Source organism: Balaenoptera ricei, chromosome 18, assembly GCF_028023285.1.
Source record: "Balaenoptera ricei isolate mBalRic1 chromosome 18, mBalRic1.hap2, whole genome shotgun sequence".
Classification (NCBI taxonomy): Eukaryota; Metazoa; Chordata; class Mammalia; order Artiodactyla; family Balaenopteridae; genus Balaenoptera; species Balaenoptera ricei.
Window position 1 is genome coordinate 69,859,530 of NC_082656.1, and position 17,278 is coordinate 69,876,807.

Genomic DNA, 17,278 nt, shown 5'->3' on the forward strand with positions numbered 1-17,278 from the left:
TGGCTCTTGTCTGGGAAAGTTAAAATGGACCATGGACTGATATTTGAGGACTGACCTATTACCACTCTTACTGCCTTTGAGACTGGCCTGCACTCCTAGTTTGCTAGGCAGGTGATGTGTAAGTATTGCTCATGGATCAGAAGTAGCCAAGCAGGAGAGATTTGGTTTTGTTATCACGGGGTAGTCATGCATCCTGCCAAACTAGCAACCTGGAGATATGAGGAGACCTCAGCAAAAATACGCTGTGGGTATAGCACAGGATGCCCAGAGACCGAGGAAGATGATAGAGAAGCCACCTGGAATAGAGATGCACCAACTGGGACCAGGGAATCAAAAGAGAGTGAGGTGCAGCAATTAGAGACCTTCTAAGAGCTCTCAGAAGGGCTCCACAAAGAGTGAGCTATAACCACCGCCAGGGCCAGTGGGCAGAGCTCTGAAACCTCTCTTGCCTTCTATATAAAGCACAGGAGAAGCAGATCAGTTTCAAAGGTGTAAAACTAAAATTATGTATAACTACTAATTAGGTAAAGTGTTTTCCTGAAGATTTACACATCAAGTGAAAAAGACTAGCAAAATAATTTAGCATGTTGAAGGCATATATAAAAATATATATGTATATGTAAAGCATCTGCTATTCTCTGTAATTAGGAAAATCTGAGAAGCATCTGTCTGATTTTAGTAGAGCTACAAAAATTTTCTAGGAGAGAATAATTTTATTGAGTATTTTTGAATTCAAGGTAAATAATAGTCAACACAGAGTATGGGTAGATGATCTGCAGTTAAAGATTATAAAAACATGGATAGACATAAAAAGTACATATGTGAGGATTATGCCTAATAAACAAAAAGGCAAATTTAAAAATATCAAATTATTTAGTCATGGTTTTAAAATCTGAACTTAGAAACTCATGTCAATATTACTTTAGCTTAGCTTTTCAGCATATTTAAAGAATACTTTGCTTAAATATAAATGTAATATCAATTAGAACTAAATCATAAATTGGGATAAACAGAACTTCCATTTTTGTCATATTTCATATTGACCTGTTTTTCATTACTGAAACTTTAATTTCAAAAAAATCAAAGAGTAGCATCATTTATGTTTTTTCCACTCTGGCTATCTAGTGACATATTAATCATATTTGGAGTTAAGTAAATTATGACTGAGAGAAATTTATGATATTATCATTTATAAGTAACATAAACAGATTTGAAATTCCTTCCATCACCAAGAGTTGGCTAACTGTGAATGAGAAAAATTAGTTTTGCACTAATTTGTTAGTGGTATTTAAATATAAAATCAGGGGCTATTTTCTCCCTAAACCATCCATTTATAGGCTGTGTATAATAACAAATAATGGTAAAGAAGATAAAATAGAACCTAATATAGTAACTGTTTTACATAATATATACTATGCATATTATATATAATACATATTGCATATATATCATACAATATACATAGACAATATACAGTAATATATGTAATTGTAAAGAAGAAAGAGTAAGTGAGGAGGAAATGGACATTTACTCAGGACATGAGACACTAATCTCATGTAGTCCTTACCAAGACCCCACAAGATAGGTAGGATTATCCCCTCTTGTTATGAGGAAATAAAGACTTCAGAAACTTTCACAAACTCATACAGAGAGTTGGTGGCAGAGAAGGAATTTGAATCACAGTTTACCTAATTGTTTGCAAAAAACAACAGTGAAACAATAGCGGCAGATTTAGAAACACAGAGTTCTTGGCAGTACAGTTTGCAAAGACCAAAGAAGACGAAGCAAATTTATCCTTTGAAACCATGACTTTTATAAGAAGAGTCAATATAAAAGTCAGTGTATTTTGCTTATTTTCTGTACCACCACAGCACTCTTTTGTAGCACTTAGAACGTTTTACTGTCATTCATTTCCTTAACTGTCTTTCCTACTGGGATGAATTGTGGAAGGGTAGGAACTGTGTTTTATTCACCTGTTTATCTCCAACACTTTGCCTGCTTACCTGCCCCTTCCCCACCCCACCTGCCCTCCATCTCCAAGCAACAAGTGATCTGACTTCCGTCACCATAGTTTGTCTTAATTACCTACCGTTTTACAACTTACAAAAGGAATCATACAGTATAGACTCTCTTTTTTTCTTCTGCCTCACTTCTTTTACTCAGCATTAATTATTTTGAGATTCATCTATGTCACTGCATGTATCAATAGTTGATTCCTTTATATTGCTGGGTAGTATTCCATTGGATGGATATACCACATTTTGATAATTCCTTCACTTGTTAGCATTTGGGTTCTTTCCAGTGTCTCGCAATTGCAAATAAAGCTGCTATAAACATTAATGTACAAGTCTTTGTATGAACATATATGTCCTTTTATGTTGGGTAAATACCTATGAGTGAAATGCCTGGATCATATGGTAAGTGTGTATTTAAATTTTTATGGACCTGCTAAACTGTACCAAAGTGGCTGTACTATTCTACATTCCTAATGATAGTGTATGACAGTTCCTGTTGCTCCATATTTTCATCAGCACTTGTTAGTGTCAGTCTTTTTAATGTTACACATTCTAATAGATGTGTGGCAGTATCTCACTTTGGTTTTAATGTGCATTTTCCTTATAACTAACAATGTTGAGCATCTTTTTTACGTGCTTATTTGACATCCATGGATCTTCTTTGGTGAAGAGTCTGCTCAAGTTTTTTGCATATTTTTTATCAAGTTTTCTTATTGTTGAATTTTGATAGTTCTTTATATATGTTATATATAATTCTTTGTTGAATAATGCTTTGCAAATATTTTCTCCACCTGTGTCTTGTCTTTTTGTTTTCTTTTACAGTCACTGTATATTCCTTTAGTGTGAATTTCACACATTTGTGACAGAAATGATATTTAATGAAGTGCTTTCTTAGATCCTGCTCAATACATCATAATATATGATATGTGTACTATACTTTCTAAAATTTGGAAAATGCTATATTCTAAAACACATATGGCCCTAAGAGTTTTAGATGAGAGATCTGTACCTCCACCCTCTTCCTGGAATGTTCTGGCTGTCGTATGACTAGCAGTAAGTTCCTGTAATTCTTCAAAACTCTCTTGAGGTATTATCTCATTTCTAATGTCAATACTGACTTCCCCCTACCCTTCACCCTATCACAGAATTAAGCATTCCCCACGCTCCCTGACTTCAGACTATACTACAAAGTTACGGTAATCAAAACAGTATGGTACTAGCACAAAAACAGACACATAGATCAACAGAACAGAACAGAGACTCCAGAAATAAACCCACACACTTATGGTCACTTAATCTATAACAAGGGTGGCAAAAGTATACAACGAAGAAAAGACAGTCTCTTCAATAAGTGGTGCTGGGAAAACTCCACAGCTACTTGTAAAGGAATGAAATTAGAACATTCTCTAATACCATACATAAACATAACCTCAAAATGGATTAAAGACCTAAATGTAAGGCCAGATATTATAAAACTCCTAGAAGAAAACAGGCAGAACACTCTTTGACATAAATTGCAGCAGTAATTTTTGGATCTGTCTGCTAAAGCAAAGGAAACAAATGCAAAAATAAACAAATGGGCCTAATTAAACTTAAAAGCTTTTGAACAGCAAAGGAAATCATCAACAAAACCAAGACAACCTACTGAATGGGAGAAAACATTTGCAAATGAAATGACCAATAAGGGGTTAATATCCTACATATATAAACAGCTCATACAACTCAGCATCAAATAAACAAACAACCCAATTAAAAAATGGGCAGAGGAACTGAATAGACATTTCCTAAAGAGGAAATGCAGATGGCCAACAGGCACATGAAAAGATGCTCAACATCGCCTGTCACCAGGGAAATGCAAATCAAAACCACAACGAGATATCACCTCACACCTGTCAGAATGGCTATCATCAAAAAGAACACAAATAACAAATGTTGGCAAGGATGTGGAGAAAAAGGAACCCTCCTACACTGTTGGGGGGAAAGTAAATTGGTGCAGCCAACTGTGGAAAACAGTATGGAGGTTTCTCAAAAAACTAAAAATAGAATTACCATATGATCCAGCAATTCCAGTCCTGGCACCCCAGTGTTCATAGCAGCATTATTTATAATTGCCAAGACATGGAAGCAACCTGAACGTCCATCAGCAGATGAATGGATAAAGAAGCTGTGTTGTGTGTGTGTGTGTGTGTGTATGTGTGTGTGTGTGTATATACACACACACACACACATACTATTCAGCCTTTAAAAACAAATAAAATTTTGCCATTTGCAGCCACATGGATGGACTTGGAGAGCATTATGCTAAGTGAAGTTAAGTCAGAGAAAGACAAATATTGTATGATATCACTTATATGTGGCATCTAAAAAATACAATAAACTAGTGAATAATATTAAAAAAAAGCAGACTGACAAATATAGACAACAAACTAGTGGTTACCAGTGGGGAGAGGGAAAGGGGGGCACTATAGGGATAGGGATAGGGAAGAAAAGGGTTATTATGGGATTACATGAAATAGTGTGTGTGAAACTTCTGAAAATTGTAAAGCACTATAGAATTTAAAGAATCTTTCATTCAGTAAAAAAATAAAAAGATTTAAAAAGAAGAATTCAGCATTCCCAGCTTTGTATGCTTAAATTATTAAGCATGTTTGTTGAATGACACTATGTTCTAGGCACTATAAGGAAAAGGGGAAAAAGCATTGAAAAAAAGGTACAATAACCCCTGCCCATATATTATCTTTGTTAAGCATACTGCTTGCTATAATCATAGGTGCCCAATAAATACTTATTGAAATAAATGAACACTACAGATATTAAGGGGTACAAAAAAGAGTTTACCAGGTGCTGGCAAACGATGGCTGGTGAGCAATATCAAGTTGGTGGCTTATTTTCGTATGGCCCCTGTGCTAAAAATGATTTTTACATTCTAAAATGGTTGTTGAAAAAGATAATATTGACAAAAATCATATGTGCCCTCAAGCATTAAATATTTACTATTGGCTCCTAATAGAAAAAGTTTGATGATCCCTGCTTTATACTAGACTCATTAATGAGTAGGAAATTTACTACGAAAGAAACCAATTCTTATTTATAAAAATGAAAAACTGAACATAACTCACAGATAATGGCTTTGCTATATAAGATGCTATACATACTATATAGTCATTAAATGATAAATATGTTCATTATGTTAACACATGGAAAAGTCTATAGAAAATTAGGAGATGGAGTAAAGAACAAGATATATACTTTAGCCATACCTTTTATATTTTGAAATAAAACAATGATAGGAACAAATGCCACAGTTTTCTAAGTAGTTTTTGTTTTATACTAATGGTATTTGTGAGTATTTTAGTTGTTTTGATGATCTTGGTCATATCACACTAAAAACTTATTTATATATAAAAATTTAAAAGGGGTTTATATAACTCACCCAACTATTTGATAGATGTCTTCAGATTTTCCTTGGCGTAATTTCAGTATCCAAGCACCTGGGTTTGCTTTTAATTGAAAATATCCCTTTTAAGATGAGAAAAACATGATCATAGTTATATGAATGAAAATGACGTCCAATTGTTCAAGGAAGATTATTCGTGAAACTCTAAGTGTTTACTAACTGTGGAATGAATGATTTCTATAAATGAATTCCAAGGAAGAAGACTCTGCAATAACCTTAAAAGCACATTCTGAAAGTATGACTCCCTTCATTTTCGTTTTATTTAATTACCTTATTCAAGGATTTTCTTCTGGGAGCTGTTCAGTAACAGTAGGATACAAATTATTTCATATTATTAGGAAAACTTGGAGGATTTCACCAAAACATCTAATTAAGTATCATCCATTGAGTACATATAATACTTACAAGATTGGCCATCACTATTGTATCAACCACAACAGGTTTATTTTTTGTGCCCAGTGTAAACTGCAGACCCCAAGGAGGTTCTTCTGTGATTATGTCAAAGCAATGTCCTTCGAGCAGTAGATATTCTAGTTCATATTCTGCTGTGACAGTTTTCTCAATCTACGGAGGAAATATGTCATTGTTTTTGGTGTTAGTAATTCTCATAATGTAAATTTTGTAATAAATATATGTGATTATTTTAATATTAGCCAATGTATTTTGGGGGGCAACCTCAAGTCTTTTTTTTAGACAAGTGAATCTAATAGCTGAATCAATTTCTTGAACACTAAAGCTCATGATGCATTTTCTTCCTTTCCCATGACATCAGCTCTACTCCAACATCATGATACATGCACCAAAATCACAAGCAGGAGAGATTTGAGAATGGATGGGTGGCTCGGTGAGTTGTAGCACTCAAAGAATCTGCTTCGTTGGCTGTGCCCTAGATCTCCTGCTTCAGACCTGGCAAGAAGGCCAACTTGTCATCATTATCACCTTTCTTGCAATTAAAAAAAATTAACGGTGAATTGTTTTGCACTCAAAAAAACATATGCTCATTAAAGAAAATTTAGCAAATGTAAGAAAGTGGAAAAGGGAAAAAATAGAAACTACCTACAGACTGAACATTCATATACACATCAATGCACTGATTTCTACTTTTTCTCCATAATTTTTTTTCTAAGAAAGTATAACCTTTTTCATTAAATATAGTTTTCTAAGAACATGCCTTTTTTTAAAAACATCCTTTTAAATGGCTGGACATTCCAAATGTTTCCAGATTTTACTCTATTGCAAATGTTATAATAACTATTTTAGGGAGAAAGTTTTTTCTCTACATCACACGAAAAACATAACCAAACATAAAAATAAATCAAATGGTAAGCGAGTTTTATATAGTCTGGCAAATTTTGTTGAGCAGATAAGACAATGATGCTATCTATCTAATTGTATTTCACACTATGAGGTTTTTGATACTACTTTTAATGGCGTTTAGCATACAGAGTATTTGAAAATATTCTGTACTGTATAGTTGTTTTTCTTTGACTATAATTACTACAGAAATAATTATAGCACTTGTGTACAGTATTTCTTTCTTGAGCCCTGTTCTTATAATTTTACTGTTTTTAAGAAACATGAAATAAGTAACTTCTTTGAAAATAGCATTTGTTTCAACGACTTTAGTTGAGTTCTGAATTAGTTGTTAATTATTACTACTCTAGTGATGAACTTCATATATTTCATTAACCTGTATCTACAATCCTTACAGCATTTTGGATAGAAAGATTTCCATGGGATAGTCTCAGAATATGAGAAATCCTAGAGATCATCTAGCTTAACTCCTTCACTTTACAGACAAGGAAACCACCCCAGAGTGATTATGAAGTAAAGCTTAACTATTTTAAATTATGAATTAGATATCAGGGCAGAGTTCAAACACATTCAATCGGTTTGTGACTAAATAATATCTTCATTTATAATACATTAATGTGAAAATTTCTCTTCCTTATATATTTGCATAACAGACATCAATTGTGTTGACTTATTCAAACCACAACACTAAAAATAGCAAATTCATTTTTCAAGGAGTACTTTCTAGTGAATATTTAAAATTTTGTGAATATTTAAAGTTTTATAATAATTTCATAAAGGTGATTTGAGTTAAATTAGTTCCTATTATCAAGGTTTATTTTTAGCAAGAATAGGAAAGCTAGTGATCTTTTTTGATGTTTACATCTTCTTTATATTTTTATTTATCTGTTCTAAATATTAACTATTGACATGAGACATGAATTTAATATCTTTCCAATATAACTTTGGTGCATATTAGTATTTCTAAATAGAAGTATTTATTGTATTGTTCTGTGACTGAATAGTTAAGAATTTAGCTTCCTCCTTTAATAAAAGTATAAGTTTGATTACAAAGATTAACATTTGGGTTTATTAACATTATCTATGGCATTCAAATAGGAATTCTTTGACAATTACATTGGTAATGAATGCCTTGTCAATAAAACTGATGTCTAAATTATTTATATTTCAAAAGGGGCTAATGCATTTTTCTGTGAATTCCTTTTAACATAGCCACATACCATTTTCCTTCAGCAATCTTTTATTTACTCACTTCCTCTTTACTGGGTAAACAATCACTACTGTTTCAGGTATTTTGACATCTGTCAGATAAAGGCTATGATGAAATATAACCGGAGAGCCTTTGGATGCAGTTCTAGTTACAAGCTCTGAGAACCACCTCTGAACTCCAGGTAAAAGTAACCGTCACACTTTAAGCTTTCCTAGAACCACTTCTGTCACCTTTGATAATGGCATTAATGCCGGCTGTGCAATAAACCATGTGAACAAAGACCTGGGAAGGAAGAATCTTTCTAGATCAAGCTTTTTTCAGGTGGTTATATAATGTTCGGGAATTAGATGTAGCAAGGAGTACTGACTATACAAGCTAGTGTGTAGTGACACATCTCTCATTATTAGTTTCACTTTTTTCCTTTACCTACAACTCCTTCTTTCTACTTGAGCACATGTCTTTGTTATTTCATATTTTTCTAGGATAGTTGCAGGTAAGACTGTAAGTATGTACAGCACAGAGTGGAAGAGAAGAGCCTTAGAGGTAGTTAACTTTTACAGCTGCTAGAATTTGTAATTTCCTTTTGTTTACTCATATAATCTATGATGATAGGGGAAATTATTTCTGTTTATTTTAATATCCTAAAATACTGTTCATTTAAATAGGTTCTAAAAAGGCATTGCTATATTTGCCACTCACAACAAAATGTTTAATCTCTATTAACTGTTTAATAGAAACTAAAATTTTTTTACCAGCAGACTCAATTTAAAATCTTTAAGCTGCATTAATTCTCCCACCGCAAACTTTTTACCCTTTTGGTTAGAATCTTTAAAGTTATTTACTGATATATATTGCTAAACTCTCTTAATGAAGAACCAATAGACCAACAGAGATCCAACTAATCATGGAGGAAACAGGATTTTTTTTACTTCATGCCAAATACACTTCTGAACTTTCCCTCATGGATTTCATTATTTTGCTCTCTTTCTATTTTTTCCCTCAATTTCAAGGACCGATTTCTGATGACTGCTATGACTGAGTTTTAGGTTCCTCTCCGGGTGGGTAAAGTTGGTCGTAAAGCTGAGTGTGTTCCAGGGAAGTGACTCAGGATCCCACAGAATCTACACATATGAGTGAATCAGAAGAAAGCTGCCTAGAAGGAAAATCTTTAGACAAAAGGCAACACATGAAAAGCATGAGAAACAAATAATGAACTATCTTCACCAAATTATTAGAGGTAAAATGTTTATGCCTGGGTCAAGGTTAATGGCTACCTTCTGAAGGAGCTGTCAAATGCAGAACTGGAAATAGGTCAGAGGTTGTGCAGGACCAGGCAAGGAGGAGGACAATGAGAAGGAAGTACTGCCCCCAGCCCCCCCAGTTTCTAGATACCTGTCTTCTAGGTAAACTCTCCTAAAATGCTTCTGTTTTTTTTGTGCTTTCTGAATGCCTTTCCAATTTTGAATAGAATGTTTGGAAAGACTCCGAATATTATAAAATAGTCTCCTCTCGGTGGTTTTGTTTTTTGTGTGTGTGTGCTGTGGATTGAATGACTACAGGTGGGGAAGAGAAGTCTGGTCATTTACTGGACAAGGGTCACACTGGAGGTGGTGGGAAAGAATGCACTCAGCCCGAAGTATATGAGCAAACTCTTTCCTGCTTTCTACCCTAATATCATTAGAACTGCTTCCTCTGGCTATGAGCTGTGGGGCAAAAAAGAATTTCAGGTGAAACTGTCCCTCTCTGAGTTAAAAACAAAACCTGAAGGGCAAAGGTACTTAATGGTTTTGTCCTAAACTGCCATTCATCTGTCTCCATAGTTTCTACATTGTTCATCTTAGGGTAGCATTTCTGAACCAACAAAAACAGTGAGGGCACTTAAGAACCCATAAAACCAGAGAAGCTGAATTTGGAAGTTAGGGAAACTCAAAAATCAAAGGAAAGACTGGATCAGGACCTAGAATCATAAAGGAGAAAATTCTGGTGAGCAGTGAGTATGCACTTGGTACAGTAATAATAGCTCATAAGAATTTATCCTATTCCTCTTTCTTTATAACTTACATCCTTTAAATGAATATTATCAAGGTCACAGTTGCTGTGTACTGTTTCAACCAACCAGCTTTCAGGAGTAATCAGGTTGAGGGTTAGAAGGGGTGATTCAGGGATATCCAAGAATTTTGCCACTGGTCCAGTAACATCATTAGGTGGTAACATCAGTTCCGGTTCCAGAACAAAACGGTAAAAGCTGTTGGTAGAACATAAATAAAATACATAGTGTGACCAAAACTGAGATTTCTTCTAAAATATTTTAAAACTGAAAATGGCTTAAAAACATGACCAGAAAGTCTTAAGTTAAAAACACGCTAAAGAAGTAAAACACACTAAAGTCTTAAAGACTAAAAACACGCTATACTGAAGTTAATGCTTATGTAAATGGTAGGCAATCATTATTTTGTTTACACTGTTATCTGTTATAAGACTGTGTGTATTATATACCCTTGTTAATTATTTCTTAATGAACACGATTAGAATCCCTGTAAGATATACTGACTTATGCAGGTTCCAGCAGTTTATGATCTGTATTCACTCACTGATCTTTCTTCAAAGTTTGAGCATGGTCTATTTTTAGTGATTTTTATTAGCTCTTAGCACCATTAAGAACATGAAGAGAAATGATAACCAGAAAGCAAGTAAAATTTAAGCTAAAATTCTGGCACTAATTTAAAAAGTGCAATTAAAAACAAACAGGAGTGAGTTTAAAGCAGCTGCTTATTAATAGAGCTTTTAGAAGTACCAGCAATCTTAATGTATTTAGCCTCACCCCCTAGTATCTTACATAATAAGAAATAGTTATAATACTAAGAACATTGACTTTCACTATTCTGGGACTATAATCAAGGGGTCCGCTGTGCTGTGGTTATCTCAAGGCTCCATGGGGGAAGGAGCCACTCCTAGGCTCCTGCAGTTCCTCAAGGTCCACCGGCATGAGAGCAGTAGTTCCTCACTAGTGGTTGGCTGGAGACCTCCTTCAGTCCTTGCCACAAGGGCATCTCCAGCAAGCGTAGAGAAGCACACAAGAGCGAGAGAGAGAGAACGCCAGCAAGACAAAAGTCACAGCCTCTTACAACCTAATTGCAGAGGAGACATTCCATCACTGTTGCCATATTCTGTTCACTGAAAGCAAATCACCAGGTGCAGCCCGCACTCAAGGAGAATCTACGCTGAGTGTGACCCCAGGGGCGGGCATCACTGGCAGCCGGGACGCTGCCTATGGCAGGCAGGCCGCAGAGTCAAAAAAGAAGAGTGGGTAAGAGGAGACCCTGGAGAGAACACAGTCCAAACCAAGTACCTGGTACTGTCAAATGCAGCAGAAACATCATTAAGTAAGAAGTATCCCATGGATGTTGCAAACAGCAATTTCTTTGTGATTCAGTTAAAGCCCAACTAGAGTGGGAGGTACCGGTGAATGAGAGATGAAGAGGGGGCTTGGCCACACTTCTGCAAAGCTGAGATGACAAAGACTGGAGAAGAGGAGGAAAAGCCAGGGCTCCAGAGGAGAGGAAGTTAAGGGAGCAGTTTATTTCTTTTTAAAAATTGAATAACTCTTAAGACTGAAAGAAGAGGGCTAGTAGAGAGGTTAGAGATACAGAACCAGGAACTATGTGATAAAGCAAGGATTCAGAACAAATGGGAAAGCAAAGTGATTCAGTTATGCATATACTGTATATATATTCTTTTTTATATTCTTTTGCATTATGGTTTATCACAGGATATTAAATATCGTTCCCTGTGCTACACAGTAGGACCTTGTTGTTTATCCATTCCATATATAATAATTTGTATCTGCTAACCCCAAACTCCCAATCCATCCTTCCCCCAACTCCTCCTCCTTGAAAACCACAAGTCTGTTCTCTATATCTGTGAGTCTGTTTATGTTTTGTAGATAGGTTCATTTGTATCATATGTTAGATTCCACATATAAATGATATCATATGGTACTCGTCTTTCTCTTTCTGACTTACTTCACTTAGGATGATAATCTCAAAGTCCATCCATGTTGCGGAACCCACTGTATATTTCTAAATAGGTATTCCTAGCTCACATTTTTAAAAACACCCACGGATGAACATAAAACCATGTAAACTCTGTAATTAGACTGGGTCAATTTTACTGGTTAGGTTACTTTAGTTTTATATCAATTAAGGTTAATAAGTTATCTCTGATCTTCTGATCTATTTCAGTTAAACATTTTGTGAAGAAAAAAACAACAGATGCAGTAATTATGTTCCTTTTTTTCCTTTTAGCATTTGCAAATTTTTCAAAATGAAATTATGTTCACGTAGACCCACCTCTTCAAAGGGGCTTCTGAAAGCTTACCCTTACAGTTCATGAACAATTTTATCTTCATGTTGATAATCTTGCCAAGTACCTATTAGAAAAAATTTCCATAGTTGAAATTAATAGCTAACACTTACCGAGCATTTACTATCTACCAGCTACTACATTAATACTTGACATCCGTTATCTCATCTGATTCACACAACATCCTTTTGAGGTAGCTACTTTCACACAGCTGAGGCACAGACAGATGTAGTAATTTGCCCAAGATCACACAGTAAGTCATGGCAGAAGTAAGATTTGAATCCACACAGTTGATTTCATTGCCCAAAGGTTATGCTGCCTACCTTTTGCCTAGTGTGACTTTCTTTATTGGTATCCAAATTTCCTTACTACTGAAGAACAAGTAAAATACTTATTAGAACCTTGACTTCAAAGACAAAGTGGTGACCTCACAACAACGATGGCAGGGGTGCCCTGATCCCTTTGGAATTTCACCTACATTGTAAAAGACGCGGGAAGGTCTTGGCTACATACAGATAAAATACTCTCTTTTCTTTTCATTTCCCTAGAGCAGCGGTCGCCAACCTTTTTGGCAACAGGGACTGGTTTCGTGGAAGACAATTTTTCCACAGACCGGGGTGGGGGGTAGTTTTGGAATGATCCAAGTGCATTCCGTTCACTGTCACTTTATTTCTATTATTATTACATTGTAATATATAATGAAATAATTATACAACTCACCATAATGCAGAATCAGTGGGAGCCCTGAGCTTGTTTTCACTTGCCGCTCACTGATAGGGTTCTGATATGAGTCTGCAAGCAACTGATTTATGATGGTCTCTGTGCAGTCAAACCTCTGCTAATGATCATCTGTATTTGCAGCCGCTCCCCAGTGCTAGCGTCACCGCCTCAGCTCCACCTCAGATCATCAGGCATTAGAGTCTCATAAGGCGTGCGCAACCGAGACCCCTCTCATGCGCAGTTCACGGTAGGGTTCGCGCCCCTGAGAATCTAATGCCACTGCTGATCTGACAGGAGGCGGAGCTCAGGCAGTAATGCGAGCGATGGGGAGCAGCTGTAAATACACAGGAAGCTTCGCTCACTCACCCGCTGCTCACCTCCTGCTGTGCGGCCTGGTTCCTAACAGGCCACGGACCGCCACTGGTCCGTGGCCCGGGGTTGGGGACCCCTGCCCTAGAGCATTGAAGTAGGAGAATTATTAATTTTGATAGTCCCCACCTCCATACAGGCAACAAGTCAGTGAAGATTTGAAAGATATTAGACAACAAAGGACATAGGTAAAAGGAGAAGAATAAAACAGATATATGGAAGGGAAAGGATATAGGTTTGAGGAGAAATTAGAATGTACAAACCAAGGGTTTAAGAGCTTTGAGTTTTAATTCCCATTCTATCACTCCTATTAGCTACAATGGAGGCTGCTGAGCCACTGTTTCTTCCAAGTGTTAAATGAGACACTAACCATTTTTTCCAGGAAATTAATTTATGCTTTATAGCACAAATTTACAGCATAAATTTTCTCTATAGTAAGAAATAATAAGCTATGTGAAGTTCTGAGTTGCTCAGAAACAAGGTATGCTACTATTACCAATGATGTAAACTGGAATGCAATTCCATATTTTATATTTCTGTATAACCCATACTTCTTATTCCTAAATTCTGTGTTTACATAAAAGCTTCAGAGGTAAGCAATTTTTTTTTGAATAATGAATCCCCACAGGAATAGGGAATCATACTACCTCCATTCCTCATAGGTATGATTACTGATTTCTGTTTTCTAAAGAATAATATGAATAGCGTGTCTAAAGAAGTTAAAGTCTGAAGGTATACAAATGCAGAAAGAAAGAATGAGGCAAGTAAATCAACTGTGGAATTAAGTTTGCCCTGATTATACACTGAATAGGTAGAATGGCAACGGGTTTCCAAAATTATTTGTACACATTAATAAATGCATTTATAACAGATACCTATTACCCATTTTTCCTAATCGATTTGAAAAGGCAAACTAATTTCTGAGAGAAACATTTTGAAATTTTGATAGAATATACACCAGTATGACCCAGCTTGATCATTTACATTTTCACCAGCCTTAATATCTAATTACTTTTGCCTGTTTCCAAAAGTAAACTGTCAAAGAACAAATAGTTTCCTCTTCTGACAATATTTTTTGATGTGTCTTTAAAAAAAAAGTATTGAGTAATTTCAAACAGAAGTATCCCCAAACTTTAAACATCATCAGAAAAAAATATATAGCCTTCCAACATAACTAGCTTCTTCAAGTTTAACTACTGAAAGCTGCATCACAATTTGAATTTTTAAAATTTTCAGTACAAGGATAAGCCACATAATGTCCTTTCAGAGTCTGCTATCTGTCTCCTAAGATTCATTCTCCTCTACTTTCCTAGGGGAAGAATCTTGTGACTAGGTGCAGCCGGCTGGCTAGCTACATTCTGGTCAGAGGGATGCAACTGGATGGAATATGTTTGGGGTTGGGCCCTTGTTCTCCCCTTCCCGCTGCAGAAGTACAGAGATGATGTTGTGATCTTAGACTGCTGCAAACAAGCTGCTTCACAAGGATGGCTGAACAGTACAGAAGGTGTCTTGAGTCCCTCACATGTGGAGCTGCCTTGGCAACTCCAGGTGGCTTACACTTGGATGGGGAGATGACAGAAATCAACTTCAGACTTGAAGGCACTGTTACTTTGCTTTTGTTACAGTGGCCAAACCTCTTGAACATAGCCTTCATGTTCTTTCTTCCACTAGCTTCACCTGTTTGGCTAATGTTACTTATTATACTTTAAGCTTATTATACTAATTACGCTTAGACATCAGCTTCTCCAGAAGCCATTCTCCACACCTGGGGTAAGAAAGATAATGATGGGAAGATGCTTGTATTAGTTAGCTCAGGCTGCCGTAACAAAACACTGGGTGGCTTGAACAACAGAAATTTATTTCATGTCAGGGTGCTGGCATATTCAGTTTTTGGAGAGGGCTCTTTTCCTGGCTTGTAGATGGCTGCCAGGTGGTGGTGTACTCACATGAACTCTTTTTTATGTCTGTGAGGAGAGAAAGATCTCTCTTCTCCTCTTCTTATAAGGCTATTGATCCTATTGCATTACAGCCCAACCCACAGGATTTCATTTAACCTTAACTACTTCCCCAAGGCCCTATTTCCAAATACAGTCACATAGGGGATAGGGCTTTAACATATGAATTTTGGGGGCGATGGGGACAACAATTACATCCACATTAACACCTAACCTGGTACTGCCATAACACCATAGGCATACCTCTATCATTTCATTTTCTACACTGAAATATGACAATCTATTTAGAATGTTGTATGAAATAAAGAATCAAGAGCAAACATTTGATTATACTTGAAAACAGACATGAAAAGATTACAAATTTCAAAATAAAAGTAGTATATATCATATAATAAATATATATATTATTTCATAAAATATGATATCTTACAATCAATAACTGTGCCATCTTCTGTGCTTCTCTTGTCAATGGATCAACAATAGCAATGACATCAAAGGACATATCACTCTCCTGAGAATTTATCTTTATAATGCTAGAAAAATAAAAAATAAGATGAACAATGGTCAGTTAAGTTTATTCAATTGCCTAATTAATCTTAGCTACGTACATTCTTATAAATTTTTCTTTCTCACTGGATTAAAAAATCCTGGTTATTTCACAGAAGAAAATGCAAATTTAAAAGTCTAATGTTTGCATTCAATAAATTAAAAAACTGCAAAGAATTAGAGAAAATGAAAGTAAGAAATTATGGATGAATGATTTTTAAAAAACTCTTCAAAGAACAATACTATTATAGTGAACAAACTCTTGATAATTTTAAGCCCCCCAAATTCTCATGGATCATACAATGTAAAAAAATAAAACAAAGATGCTTTTGTGTTAAATATATTTTCTCAGATTTGAGAATGACAGAATTAACTATTCAGTACTTCTATTAAATTTACTAGTTTTAAAAACCCAACATATTATAACAGGAAAGCTCAGGGGGGAAAACACCCAAATTTTTCATATTATTTTGACCTAAGTCATCCTCTCCACACCTCCTCCCCTCTGACCTTTCCATTTTGTCTTTCACTGATCTAAGTTAGAAGATGGACTAATCTTTAAAGGAAAATGTTGGGAAAATCATTAAAAGCACAGAAAAGGCCAGTAGGAGATAATCCATTCTATATTTAATTTAATGAAAAGTTTAAAGGATATATTTAATTAAAAGTACAGGATAGTCCAATTGATTACTGTTTTAACACTACAATAACATAGGAAATCAGTTTTTTTGGAGATGTATAAATTAAATATCTTACATATTACAAAGGTAAAAAGATTACCAAATCAAACTGTACCCCTGTAAGACTACAGGGATCTTAGTCTTCTTTGGTACAAGAAGACTATAAATATCTAGACTTCAGCAGTGAAATAATTTCTCAGCAATCAAATAAAAGCTAATATAAAATTCACTTCAAATATGGGTCTTCTGACATAGAGAGATGAAAGACATTTTATTTTATATGCAGTTGATAAGATTTAATAATGTTTAAACAGGAGTGTCAGAATCAGACAACAAATCCTGGTAGATAATTGCTGCTAGAAACAAGGGCTACAAATCAGATGTTTTAAATTAAAGAGACTATCTACAATGGTTAATTCCTTTAGTTTTCTTGGTGAAAATTTTACAAATTACTGTCATACTTGTAGCACTAGTCAAAACTGGTTGTTTTCTATATGCTTCATGAGACATTACTATGGCTAAAGTAGGCATCTGTTTACAGCTACTTTAAGTCTTTTCCCCCAGACTACTGCCAATTCTGTGAGGTTCTATGAATCAGAATCCCATAGTTCCCATCACCTATGTAGTATGTGTGTTGGTTAGGCTGAACG

At 35.3% G+C, this 17,278-nt stretch overlaps 1 protein-coding gene across 1 annotated transcript in view; it reads right to left on the reverse strand.

Annotated features, from left to right (window-relative positions):
* Positions 1-17,278, reverse strand: part of UGGT2 (UDP-glucose glycoprotein glucosyltransferase 2) — a 180,089-nt gene that overhangs the window by 40,783 nt on the left and 122,028 nt on the right. The window contains exons 25-29 of the mRNA XM_059902510.1: positions 15,833-15,935; positions 12,346-12,425; positions 10,058-10,241; positions 5,878-6,036; positions 5,449-5,534 (exon numbers count right to left, since the gene is read on the reverse strand). Of these exons, the coding sequence (XP_059758493.1) occupies positions 5,449-5,534; positions 5,878-6,036; positions 10,058-10,241; positions 12,346-12,425; positions 15,833-15,935 (612 nt within the window). The remainder of the gene's footprint in view (positions 1-5,448; positions 5,535-5,877; positions 6,037-10,057; positions 10,242-12,345; positions 12,426-15,832; positions 15,936-17,278) is intronic.